A 12,455-nucleotide genomic window follows, 5' to 3' on the forward strand; every position below is an offset into this window, starting at 1 on the left:
GCCATGTCCCAGGGCAGGCGGCGCCCGCTTAAGGAGGCCGGCGCTTTGTGTGCGAGCGGCCTGTGTGCTTAGAGACGCAGCGCTCCCTGGAGCCGGCAGGAAGCTGCCCCCGTTTAAATGGGCTTGCGTCTTGCTCACTCTCCAAAGCCTCTGTTCCCGGGTCTTCCTCCCTGCCCTGCTCGCCGCCAGGCAGGGCTGATCTAATCATCAGGGCAGTCCGTGGCCTACCCTTCCGCTGCTGGCCAGAGATGGACAGGCTGTCACTGCTGTCTTAAGAGCGCAAAGGGGGAGTGTCCGGGGGATATCAGGTTTGTCAGGCAGGCCGCTGTGAGGTGTGTTTTGTGTGTTTACGCCACAATTTGCTTTGGCTCTCGCCACTGTTTCAGTTCAGTACTTTTGTCTGCCGGCTCCTCCCCCACCCGTACCCCACCCCCCATGCGCCCTAGTCTCTTGTTTGCGGGCGAAGCCTTAGCAGCCCCACCTCTCCAGTGCTCCAGGGCCCCCTCCTCCTTGCCCCCGACTACCACCCCTCCCCCCTCCCCCGCTGAGAGTTCCCTGCTTCGCCAGCGCTCCCAGATCGCGGAAGCTTGCTGCGCCTTTAAAGAAAGCGGACTCCTGGTTGTGACGCACTTCTGGCTGTCAGCCAGGAAGATCGCTCCTGCCAGGCTGAGAAGAAAACCAACAACTTTTCTTTTGTGTGTGGGGTTACTTTCCACTAGACCCCCCCTTCCTCCTCTCCTTTCAAGATTTAAGTGCTAATGGCGGATTAGAACCTGTAGATACGTGTGGCTTTGGGAGTCTGGTAAGGCCACCCCCCCACCCCCACCCCCACTCCCGCGCTGAGACTTTCTCTGCCTCACTGTTTCTCTGGGTTTTTGTTCAAACATGGAGGAGGGGGTGCGGTGGACTCCCCTCTTCACCTCCCTTTCCTGCACCATTCTTGAAGGGGAGGGAGAGGAGCGGGAGAGCTAGTAAACACTCTGAAACAGGCGCTGGGAGCAGAGCTTGCCAACATCCGGGAGTTGGCGCCTTTCAGAGCAAAGGGTTGCTTTCTTCCCCCCTCGCGTAGATGTCAGCGTGTTTTTGTTCAGAGGGGGAAAGCGTGTGCGCCTGCACGTTGAGCTGTAGACAGCTCGGGGGAGCGTCTCCATTCCCAAGTGAGGCCTGGGTGTGTACGCGGTGGTGGGGAGTGGAAAAGGTTCATTTCGTCAGCTGGTAGGGACCAGGGGGTGTGAATATAGCAGTGGGGCAGGTGCTGATGAACTGCTGGAGTGAACTCGGGTGTGCGTGTGTAGTCTGTGGCTCTAGGCCCCAGATCTGGTTCATGATTGCAGCCCTTGTGCCCACGGCCTTCTGATCTGGACCCTCCAGAGCATGGGGGGAAGGGCGATAACAGTAAGCCACTTGGAAGAAACCGGGGAAACCTTGGTTTCCCTTGCAGTTCTCGTGTTCCTCACCAGGACTTTGGGCCAAATTCTAGGCTACACAGAGGGGATGGTCTGTGTGAAGAGGGGGAGGCCTGAGTCCACAGTGAGCCCCTCAGAGGGCTCAGGAAATACATCCAGCAAGCTGGTTTACCCTGACCTCAGGGGTGCAGAAAACCTCTTTGGACTTGCACAAGACATCCTGCTCAGAACTCCCCAGGGGTTGAAAAGGATTGTGTTTTTCCTTCCTTGGCTTCTCTTGAAGCTGCTGGTCCTTGGGCCTGTTACCTCCTCGGAGCCAGGGGATGCACCAGCAAGATATTTTCCTGTCCTGTTCTTTATGACAAGTTAGCCAGTGATGACATGGCGTGACTTTCGTTGGGCTGCTCTGGGGTAACCTACCAGATGAGGTCTGAGTGCTTGCTTGGCTGTGCCTCCTCACCTGTCAGAGGAGACCGCCCTCAAGGTTAGGGTGTTCACTCTTTGGATGGGGCGGTCTCTCAGATGGTGGTGGTATCCCTTTTAGAAAGGCGTACAGAGCTTGGAATGCTTATGGCTACAGGCAGGCAGGCAGGCTGGCTGTTTGGGTAAGTAGTGGTAAATCTTGCTATTCAGCGTGGGCACAGAGTTGGGAAAGCCATTTCCCTTACGAGTTGTGAACCTGTGGGCCTTTGGAACCCACGGTAGAGAGGGGGTGGGTCTTAGGGCAGGAACCTTTGAGGTGAGAGTTTGTGTGGGCTTTGGGTCCTGAAATTGTGGGAATGGGAGCTAGCATCTGACAGAATGAGGGTCCAGGCGTGGTAAGGGCCCGTGGGCTGAGTGATCAGTATAGTTCTATAGCTCTCTGAGACCAAAGATTACTTTGGTGTTATCTTGGGGTAGGGCTGGTGTTTAGGAGGTAAGTGGCTAAGAGGTGGTCTCAAAAGGAGCTGGCACCCAAGTTGAGGGGGGTGGGTAAGGAGAGCAGTGCTGCCACAACTCAGACCTCCGGTCTTTGGCCTATCGCTTGGTGAACGCTTAAAACTGAAGCTTTTCCAGAACAGACCCCAGAGCTCAGCAACCTGACCCTCCAGTCCTGGTCCTTGCATCTGAGCAGGTGGTTTGCATTAGCTTCAGCCCTGGTACGAAACCAGGACTAGGTTTTAACTCTTTAAGACCCAGAGAGGGTACAGGCCAGGTGCCAGCATATCTCTTAAGTGTCAAGTTCCTTGTCCTGATATATCTTCTCTGGAAACATAGAGGGGTTACTGTAAATGTGGGAATTGATCCTGATGTGAGGGAGTTACATTATGTCAGTTTTGAAAATGTAAAGAGGTTGCAAGGCCTTTAGTTTATAAGGCAGCTGCTTCTGTGTCTTGGTTCCTTCTTGAGCCCAGAGAAAAGAGAGGGTGCCTTCTCTTCTGGGGCACTTCTTTTCAAAGAAAGAGGTAGGTCGGAACTCTGAAGGTGTCCACAGAAGGCCTGCATTTTGAGATTTTGTTTGTTGATCGGGGGTGGTGGGGGTGAGGAGTTGCCTGTCTGAGGTGGGGGTGAATCTTAGCAGACCCTATTGTGAAATGGTTCCAGGCTACAACTGCGGGGATCTGTTTTTCAGTCACCATCACCCAGTCTTCTGGGTGGGGCCTGCCTCAGATTTCAGGGGGAGGGTGTGGAGGATGGTGCTCTGGCTGGGGGCCCGAGGTTCCAAGCCAAGGCCTGCTTAAAGTTGTAGTCCCAGTGCCGAGGACTGGCTGTGCCGCTGGCTTCAGTCATTCATTACCTGGAGAAGAGTGAAGGGCCGGGCTGCCCTAAAAGCCCTGAAAGTGTCCTGTCTCTGAGAAAGTGTCCCTTTATGGGATTTGAGCTGATAAGGTCTTGCCTCATGTTGAGTATTGGATTCTGCCTGTTCCTGTGCCTGGGGAGCACAGAAGAAGGCATTTGGCCTTGACACCAGTTTTAGACAGGCTCCCCTGGGAGGACGTAAGGGTTGTATGTTTTGCCTCTGAGATAAAGGGAAGAGGTTGGTCGGGTCATTTTTAGCAACACAGCTGTGGAATCTCTCAGAGGGGGCAAGATCTACCTCCGGTTGCAAATAAAATTTGACTGCAGTTTTGGAACTCACCAAAAGGATAGCAAGTCTAGAGGCAGCAGTGGGGATGACAGGGAGGTGATCTGGGCCTCATTTCCCTCGTTCCTGAGTTGCTCAGACCTCCCCCACCCCCACCCCCCACCCCCGCCCACTAAGGAAGCCCCCGTAGAGCATTTGGACATTTCTGCCTTCACTCCAAGGGCCAAGCATGGTCCTTCTAACTTTAGGTTGGCCAAACACCAGAAAAGCCTTTTTGCAGTGCAGTAGTTGAGACTTATCTGCCTTCATCCTACCTAGGGAGCAGGGCAGTCAGTGCCCACAGATAGGCCATGCTGGATGAAAATCATCCAAATCTGAGGAAAACATAGGCCCTTTAGCTTCTCTGCCGTCCTGAGAACTCCCTTAATCACTTCACTTGCTTTTGCCAAAGCCTAGGTGAATTGGCTCATTTCCAAGACTGTGATGTTTGTATGACAGGTGGAATCACGTTGGGTTTTGCAGGGTCAGGAAGCAATTAATTATAATTAGGATTTAGTTATATTTAGCATTTAATTATTTTCTTCTATTATTTCATGCTTCTCGTATGTTTTTTAAAATTAATTTATTTTTGGCTGCGTTGGGTCTTCGTTGCCGCCCGCGGGCTTTCTGTAGCTGCGGTGAGCGGGGGCTACTCTTCGTTGCGGTGCGTGGGCTTCTCATTGCAGTGGCTTCCCTCGTTGCGGAGCACGGGCTCGAGGCGCACGCGCGGGCTGTAGAGTGCAGGCTCAGTAGTTGTTCTGCAGCATGTGGGATCTTCCTGGACCAGGGCTTGAACCCGTGCCTCCTGCATTGGCAGGCAGATTCTTAAGCACTGCGCCAACCAGGGAAGCCCCAGGAAGTCTGCTTCTTGTATGTTTAACTTTACTCCTCACCATGCTGTAAGCCCCTCAAAGCAGGGACCATGTCATTGTCTCCCATTTCCCACGAAGCTTCCAGCACAGGATGAACATATGTAAGGACTAAGAAAATAACCTTTTTGGTTGGTTGATAAAGCAGAGTACACTTGCATAGGAAGGCCTCAAGAGATGATGGGTAGTGGATTATCAGATTTATGTATCTCTTTCCCCTATTAGACAGTGAGCACCTTACGGACAAGAATGGTGTCTTTCTTATCCCCAGCGCTTTGTATTCAGAAAGTACTTAGCAAATGTTGGTTCCACAGAACCCACACCTTGGAGATGCTGATGTGTGGGGAGAGTTATAGGTGATGTGGCTCTTACCACTCTTCTTCCTCCTCCTACTGGAGTAGTGACAAGCTTAGCACACCTGTGGCAGTAGGAGGCAGGTGGTGGGGCTGATTACTCCCAGGAAGATTTGTGGGAATTATGGGGGCCTGCTAAGAGGTGTTGGGGAATATTTAGTCACCATGTCCGTGGTCTCTTGAGCAGGTTAGCAGGCAGATGGCTGATTCCCACTGGGAAGGAAAATTGGGGTAAGAATACCAGGACCAGTACCTAATTGTTCATTAAATGTCCCATGGGATCTCCCCCAGAATTGGATTTGGCTTCATCCAGTCTCCCATTTGAAATACGTCTTTGACATTTTTGTGGGGGATATAAAAATCCAGAATTTGAAGTGGTTTCCCCCAAGGACTTGGTTATTGTTTATTAGGTAGACTTTGGGTACCTGCAGAAAGAGCCAGAAATCAACCTTTTTGCTTAAGAACAGTGATCATTTATTGAATACGTACTGTGTGCCAGGCACTGTGCTGTTTGCTTTATCTGCTTTATCTTGAAGCATCACAGTAACCCAGAGAGGTTTTTGCAGGTCCCATTTTGCAGATGAGGAAACTGAGACTAAAAGGAGTTATGCTACTTGTCCAAGGTCACAAGACCATGGTCACATGGAATCAACATTCACACCTAGGTGTGTCTGAAAAACCATGTTTGTTCCATGTTTTAAGGGCACCACATCGCAAAGAGTAGGGTTGAAGTCCAGCTTTGAATGTTGTATTTTCTAAGGGACAGAGAGATGGTGTGTAGAGCTTGTGGACATTGAATTAAATGCAGGGTTCTTTATTGTCAGCTGTGACACAGTAAGTTTTATAGTAATTTTGATGTGTACTCTGAGCTTTCTAAAAACTCCCATGGTCCCTTGGTAGATTAAGTGCCAAGTGAAGAGTGACTTATTTAAGTGTTCAGAGCCGGTAAGTGAAACCATTTCCCCCCTCTTCCTTCATTGTGGATATCTGATATAATTAACTGTACTGCCTCTTCTCTTGGGTTCCAGGTGCATCGGGGTGACTGTCTGGTTTCAGCAAGATGACGCTCCATGCCACCCGGGCAGCTGCACTCCTCTCTTGGGTGAGTGGTCTTCCTCTCCTTTGTATGCCAGACTTTTCCAGGAGGCTTGGGAGAGGTGAGAGAGGAGTTTTCTAGGAGTCAGGGCTATGTAGAGTCTTCTCCTCTCCAGACAAAAGAAATACAGTTTTCCTTTGCCTTTCCCCTTAGTTTTTAACTTTTATTATTTTCAGTGATGTTGCTGCTGACATGTGATCCACAACTTGTGTAGCTTAGAAAAGGCTTCTCTGAGGTATATTATTCCTTTTTGGTCATGGGAAGGGTGGCTGCAGAGCAGCATGGAAACCCATTTTTTGTGCATTTCCTTGTGCATGTTTCTGAAAAAGCGTTGACACTGAATTTCAGTGGCGTATAGGGACTTTGGTCTTGAAAGGCCTTTAATCTCAGGGCAAGGTTCTCCTGGCTCTCCTTACCATGTTTCTGTGAGCTTCCATTGTCCTTTTGGTGCCTTCTTGATTACTTCACCAAAATTCTTCTGCTAGGTCTTTTCATATACTTCTGCCCAAGACAATGGCAAATGAAAAAATAATGCTGAGCATTGGGAACTACAGAGAAACAGAAGAGGCCACGGAGTGTAACGATGACACACATGGGCCTTAGAGTCAGACAGCCCAGCTTAGAATCATTGCTCTAGCCTGTGTGACCCAAGACAAGTTACTTAGTCTCTCAGCACCTCATTTTTAAAATGGAAAGAAAAAAATTTTTTTAATATATTCTAAAAATAAAATAATAATCATTATTGTGAGGATAATAAGATAATGTCTGTAAAAAGCACTTAAATATTAAAATATTGCCTGGGCGACTTCCCTGGCATTGCAGTGGTTAAGATTCTGCACTTCCACTGCCGGCAGCACGAGTTTGATCCCTGGTTGGGGAGCTAAGATTCCGCATGCTGCACAGAGCAGCCAATAAATAAATAAAATATTGCCTGGGCATGCTATTTGGTAAAGGGTATTTCGGTAGTCGCCCTGACTATTGACCAATCAGGGCCAATTAAAGAGCCAAGTTCAAGAAAGAATTATAGTGGGAACAGATGTATATGTATGACTGATTCACTTTGTTATAAAGCAGAAACTAATAAAAAAAATAGAAAAAAAAAAAAGGAAAGAATTATAGAATCCTTAAAGGAAATGAATTTTTAACTTCCAAGGAGGGTGGGGGTTTAATAAAACAGGGTCTTTAATTACTGTCAAATCTGTAGTCAGGAAGTATGTATTTAGCATACAAAATGTGCATCCTTAGTCTTCAGTTTCTGAAATAGATGCAAACTTTAGTTGTACAGTTTAAAATGGTTGTTTTATATTTATATTTTATATTTACATGTCAGTGTTTTATGTCTGTAGTAGAAACATTATCTCTTTCTCCTCTTCCCCAGAAGGCTGGTTGGGTTGTGTCTCTGTGTCTAGTTCAGTAGATTGACTGAATATTAGGGGATCCTTTAGCCACGTTGTTTTAAGTTTATCAGTTTACTTATTTTGGTCCTAGGCTTGTTTTTATAGTGACTACTACCTTTACAGAGAAAAACAGACACAAGACTAGTTTGATTTAACAGCAGATACTTGTATACTTTTCGCAAAAATCACAATGAACATGCATTAATATATTAAAATATAGTTAGATATAATCTTTCAGTTTAAACAAAAGTTAGGCAGCTAAAGTGGATTTTATGACACTGTAGCAACATGGAATAATGCTTGGTAGCCAGAAAAGTGGCATAGAACACATGCGTGTGACAATCACAACTGTGATTTTTTTAAAAAATGACTTAGGGAAAAAGACTAGAAAGAAATATATCAAAATGCTGAAAGTGCATGTATTAAAATACTAGTGAGTGGAGTTTTTCTGTTTTCCAAATTTTCAGTAATTTATTTTCTAATGTAAAAATAAATTTATATTTTATTTAACTTAAAGTATGGCTTGAAATTATTCTGTACCCAGCAATTATAATGAGTATATTGTTATATAGGGAATATAGGGAACTTTAAGATTCAACAACCTTTGGGACTTCCCTGGTGGCGAAGTGGTTAAGAATCCGCCTGCCAATGCAGGGGACATGGGTTTGAGCCCTGGTCCGGGAAGATCCCACGTGCCGCGGAGAAACTAAGCCCATGCGCCACAACTCCTGAGCCTGCACTCTAGAGCCCACGAGCTGCAGCTATTGAGCGCTCCTGCCCTAGAGCCCATGCTCTGCAACAAGAGAAGCCACTGCAATGAATGGTCCATGCACCGCAACTAGAGAAAGCCTGCGTGCAGCAACGAAGACCCAACACAGCCAAAAACAAATAAATAAATTTATTTAAAAAAAAAAAAAAAAGATTCAGCCACCTTAAATGACCTGGAAAGCCTTACAGCAGTTCTTCAGTGAGCTTGGTCCTCACTCACATTTTATACCCTGACGAGAGATAAAGGAGCTTCTTCACTTCTTCAACTTTTAAATGATTTATCATTTGAGAGCAAAATAATGCACAGGAAGAAAATACATTTTTATATCCATGAAAGAAACTATTGCTGGATTATTACTTAATTGGTATGAGATGAATCCAGATTCCTTAAGTGACTTTAAATCAGCTAACTGGTACGATTTTTTTCAATCTTGTTAGCGAACCTGCATTCACAGCCCTTGAATGTTTTACCTAGATTGCAGATATTAAAAGAAGATGGTTTTTGGATGCTTAAGTCGTGCAGTCTCTTCATTTTCAGCAGGTAGAAAGGGACCTTGGCCTGGAATATTCAGTTTTCCTAGAAAATTCACACTGGTCTTTTCTAATTAGATTAAGCACCCCCCCCCAAAAGGTGGTATAAGTTATTATTTTTAAGAGTCCAGTGAGAAGGTTGTATTTTATATTCTGCACTTAAAATTTTTTTTTACTTTCAACCTATTTTTTAAAAAAATTTTTAGTAAATTTATTTATTTTTGGCTGCGTTGGGTCTTTGTTGCTGCGTGCAGGCTTTCTCTGGTTGCGGCGAGCAGGGGCTACTCTTCTTTGCGGTGCGCAGGCTTCTCATTGCGATGGCTTCTCTTGTTGCGGAGCATGGGCTCTAGGTGCATGGGCTTCAGTAGTTGTGGCACGCGGGCTTAGTAGTTGTGGCTTGCGAGGTCTAGAGTGCAGGCCCAGTAGTTCTGGCTCCCAGGCTTAGTTGCTCCACAGCATGTGGGATCTTCCCGGACCAGGGCTCGAACCCATGTCCCCTGCATTGGCAGGCGGATTCTTAACCACTGCGCCACCAGGCAAGTCCCTCAACCTATTTTAATTTAGGTTTATTTAGAAGTTTTTCTAATATAAAATTATTTAATGGAAATAAGTACTATCATTTCTGTAGCTGAAACACTGATTTTTTTTTTTAATCCTCTTGATCCTCCAGTGCAGTCAGCTAAGTTAACTGCTAAGAAGTAGAAGTGTTGCTGGATCTACTTCATAACCATAGTAGTGCTTTGCATTTAGTACTTTTATTTTGTAATGTGTTCTTGCATTCACAATCCCATTTGAACACACACTGGTCTTTTAAGGTAGATAAGTTTGACAAGTGAGTAAACAGTCACAGAAAGCAACAAAGTTGATAACAAAGGTTCCTGGCAAGTTAGTGGAGGAGCTGGACTCAAAAATCCTTGTCTGGGAGCCCCCAGCCCAGTGCCTGTTGAAGAGCACATTTAAGTGGGAGGGACACATTATCGGGTAAGGGATTAACAGATACAAAACTACTACACATAAATAGATAAGCAACAAGGGTATACGGTATAGCACAGGGAATTATACCCATTATCTTGTAATAACCTATAATGGAGGATAATCTGCAAAAATACTGAATCACTATGAAACTATCAGGTTATTGTAAATCAGCTATACTTCAATTAAAAAAAATAAAGAGCACATTTATAAATAGAATCTACTCGTTTGTGCATAACCACTATGCTGAAGTTTTAAAAAATAACTTGTAAAGCAGGATGTCTCCCTTCTCCCTCAGTCTTGCATGTGTGATTGATTGACTTAGCAGACCCTTCCTTCTTAATAAGGTACTACAAAGGTGAACTTCAGCCCGGGCTTCTGAACTTGGTACCTGTGGAATTTATGAGGTTTTTCTGTAGAAATCAACCATATATGCTTGTTGAATAAACCTGTGTACTTGCTTCATTTGCATGTGACTGCTGGTGAACTTTCTAGTGGGAAAGACTGATTTAGATGAATGTCTGCCTGAAGGCAAGGAAAGGGAGAGGCCATTGGATCAGAATTGACACGTTTTTCTTTGGGGTTCCTAGCTTTTCTTTCCCTTCCGCCCTCCTTCTTATTATCTTGTTCCCTCATCATTTCTCCCTGCCTCAGCTGAAGTTTCATGTCTGGAAAGAATTTTAAAATGCATCAATCACAAGATTTTATATCTGTGTGGGAGTATATAAAATATATGTAGTATATAATGTAAATTTTGAGTAGACGCAAAATTCACATTTCAAGAGCTATAAAATTCAAGATATACAAAGGGCTGTAATGTAAAAATTTGAGCTACGAAGGTTTATAATGTAACCATTCAAGAGATAACAAAGGGCTATAGTATAAAAAGCCTTTTTCCTACCTCAACTCCCAACCATCAGGTTCCTCTCTCCAGAGGCAGTGGTGGTACAGTTTTCTTCTAGAAGCTCTCAGTATTCTTGTAGAACCATTGGATGCCTAATTATATTTAAAGTACACCCCAAGTGCTGGAACGTTCTGGGAGAATTTAAGCTCTTATTTAGTTGAAGCCAAAGGAAGGACTCTGATGGCGGCATTCAGGTGGCTGTTAGTGGATGAGTTGGAAGTTAAAAGTCCTAGAATCACCTGTTCTCATTCCTTTAGTTACAACTATAGACAGTTGGAACAAACAGAATTGTCAACACCTGGGGAAGGGAGTGGACCGCCCCCCCACCCACCCCCCGGGGGGCTTCTTGCACTTATGACGGTTTCACCAGGCTCTTCCCTTTGCCTCACAGGTGAACAGTCTGCACGTGGCTGACCCCGTGGAGGCCGTGCTGCAGCTCCAGGACTGCAGCGTCTTCCTCAGGATCATTGACAGCATGTGAGTTTGTGCCGCATCCCTCTCCAGCCTCTCAAGTGAAGCTGCATGCTGGGGTGGGGACTGCATTTGTTTCCTTTCCTCGTTGACAGCTGTGACCAGAAAGCACCGCAGGACTGGGATGTCTAAGCCAGTGTGGGCCCCAGAGGCAAGAATACATTGACCTCGTTCTCCAGTCACTGTGTGTCTTTATGAGAGCGGTTTCACTCTTGTCCCATCTTAAGGCTTCCTCACTCTTTCACAGAAGAGCCTCCAATTCTCCGTGTTCTCACAGTGTCCCAGGAGCCTGGGGCTCCGTCCTCTGTCTCAATGGGAGTCTTCTACAGCCCTCTTTTCGTGACTCATCCTTATCTCACAAGCCCTCTTTGCAACCTGTAGGCCCAGGAAGAAGAAAGGGGAAGCTTTTAAACTTTTTTTTTTTTTCTTTTTGCGGTATGTGGGCCTCTCACTGTTGTGGCCTCTCCCGTTGCGGAGCACAGGCTCCGGACGCGCAGGCTCCGGACGCGCAGGCTCAGCGGCCATGGCTCACGGGCCCAGCCGCTCCGCGGCATATGGGATCCTCCCAGACCGGGGCACGAACCCGTATCCCCTGCATCGGCAGGCGGACTCTCAACCACTGCGCCACCAGGGAGGCCCGGAAGCTTTTAAACTTGAGGGAAGTAAGCAGTGCCTAAAAATCTCTAACTTGTTAGCACAGCACAGTCATGCCCCTCTCTAACCCATTATAGCATTCCCGGGATTTTCACCTGCCTCATTAACTGGCTTTGTGAGTTCGATTAGCATTAGATAAGCTGCTTGTTGTCATGTAGCCAGGATTTTAGTTTAGGCCTTTAAATTTCATATCTGTGTCTTTAGCACATTTCCTTTGAACTTCACAGTTATCTGGGAAATGAGTGGAGTGGGGCCTCCTCCTCATACCTTACCTTTCTGGAACCCAGCAAAGATTGGTCAAGCTGTAACCTACATTTATCCTTTTAAAGCTCATGTGGTTCACCCTTTTTCCTGTATCCTCAACTTTTAGCAATTATGAAGGGCAAAACTGATGAACTTCTTACTTCTTTGTGCTGTGGGCAAAAGTAGAGGCCAGGCATGATATAAGGAATTGGGGGAACAGTGGAAAGGACCAACCCTTCCTGTTTAAAGGGAAGCACAATAGACGGGGGGTCCCTCAGACCAAGATCTGAAGTGTTGAGGGTGTTTGTGTTCCACACACAGCAGGTAGGAATGGTGTCAGGGATTCAGCATCTCTGTGAAGCAGGTTCATAGGCAGCAGCTCATTGACAGGGAAAGAAGGTAGAACTGAGCTCGTCAAAGGCAGGATCTGGGTCTAATTCATCTTCGGGTCCTCCATACCTAGCTTAGGACAGTGCAGTGATTAGGTTTTAATTAATGTTTGTTGGTGAAAATGAGTGAATGAAAATGTAGTTGATATTCTCTATCAGCAAAGTCTTGTGGGGCTGAGTGCCCCCATGACAGATGGGTTTGCTAGAGTGGTTTTTTTTTTAAATCTTTTGAGATTTATATTGATAATGGGGTGTCCGATATGATTTCTTAAAAGTCCCTGTGGCTCTAACCAGCCCA

At 46.2% G+C, this 12,455-nt stretch overlaps 1 protein-coding gene across 11 annotated transcripts in view; it reads left to right on the plus strand.

Annotated features, from left to right (window-relative positions):
* NUMA1 (nuclear mitotic apparatus protein 1) overlaps positions 1 to 12,455 on the plus strand; it is a 74,160-nt gene that overhangs the window by 36,954 nt on the left and 24,751 nt on the right. For 9 of the 11 annotated variants that reach the window (XM_060105552.1, XM_060105551.1, XM_060105549.1 and 6 more), the window contains 2 exons: positions 5,761 to 5,834; positions 10,792 to 10,877. In XM_060105552.1, the coding sequence (XP_059961535.1) occupies positions 5,793 to 5,834; positions 10,792 to 10,877 (128 nt within the window). In that variant the 5' untranslated portion in view covers positions 5,761 to 5,792. Of the gene's footprint in view, positions 1 to 15; positions 309 to 601; positions 803 to 5,760; positions 5,835 to 10,791; positions 10,878 to 12,455 lie in introns of those variants that run through there. The other 2 variants (XM_060105553.1, XM_060105550.1) reach the window with 2 other exon arrangements.

The sequence above is a fragment of the Mesoplodon densirostris genome, chromosome 7, assembly GCF_025265405.1.
Source record: "Mesoplodon densirostris isolate mMesDen1 chromosome 7, mMesDen1 primary haplotype, whole genome shotgun sequence".
Taxonomy (NCBI): Eukaryota; Metazoa; Chordata; class Mammalia; order Artiodactyla; family Ziphiidae; genus Mesoplodon; species Mesoplodon densirostris.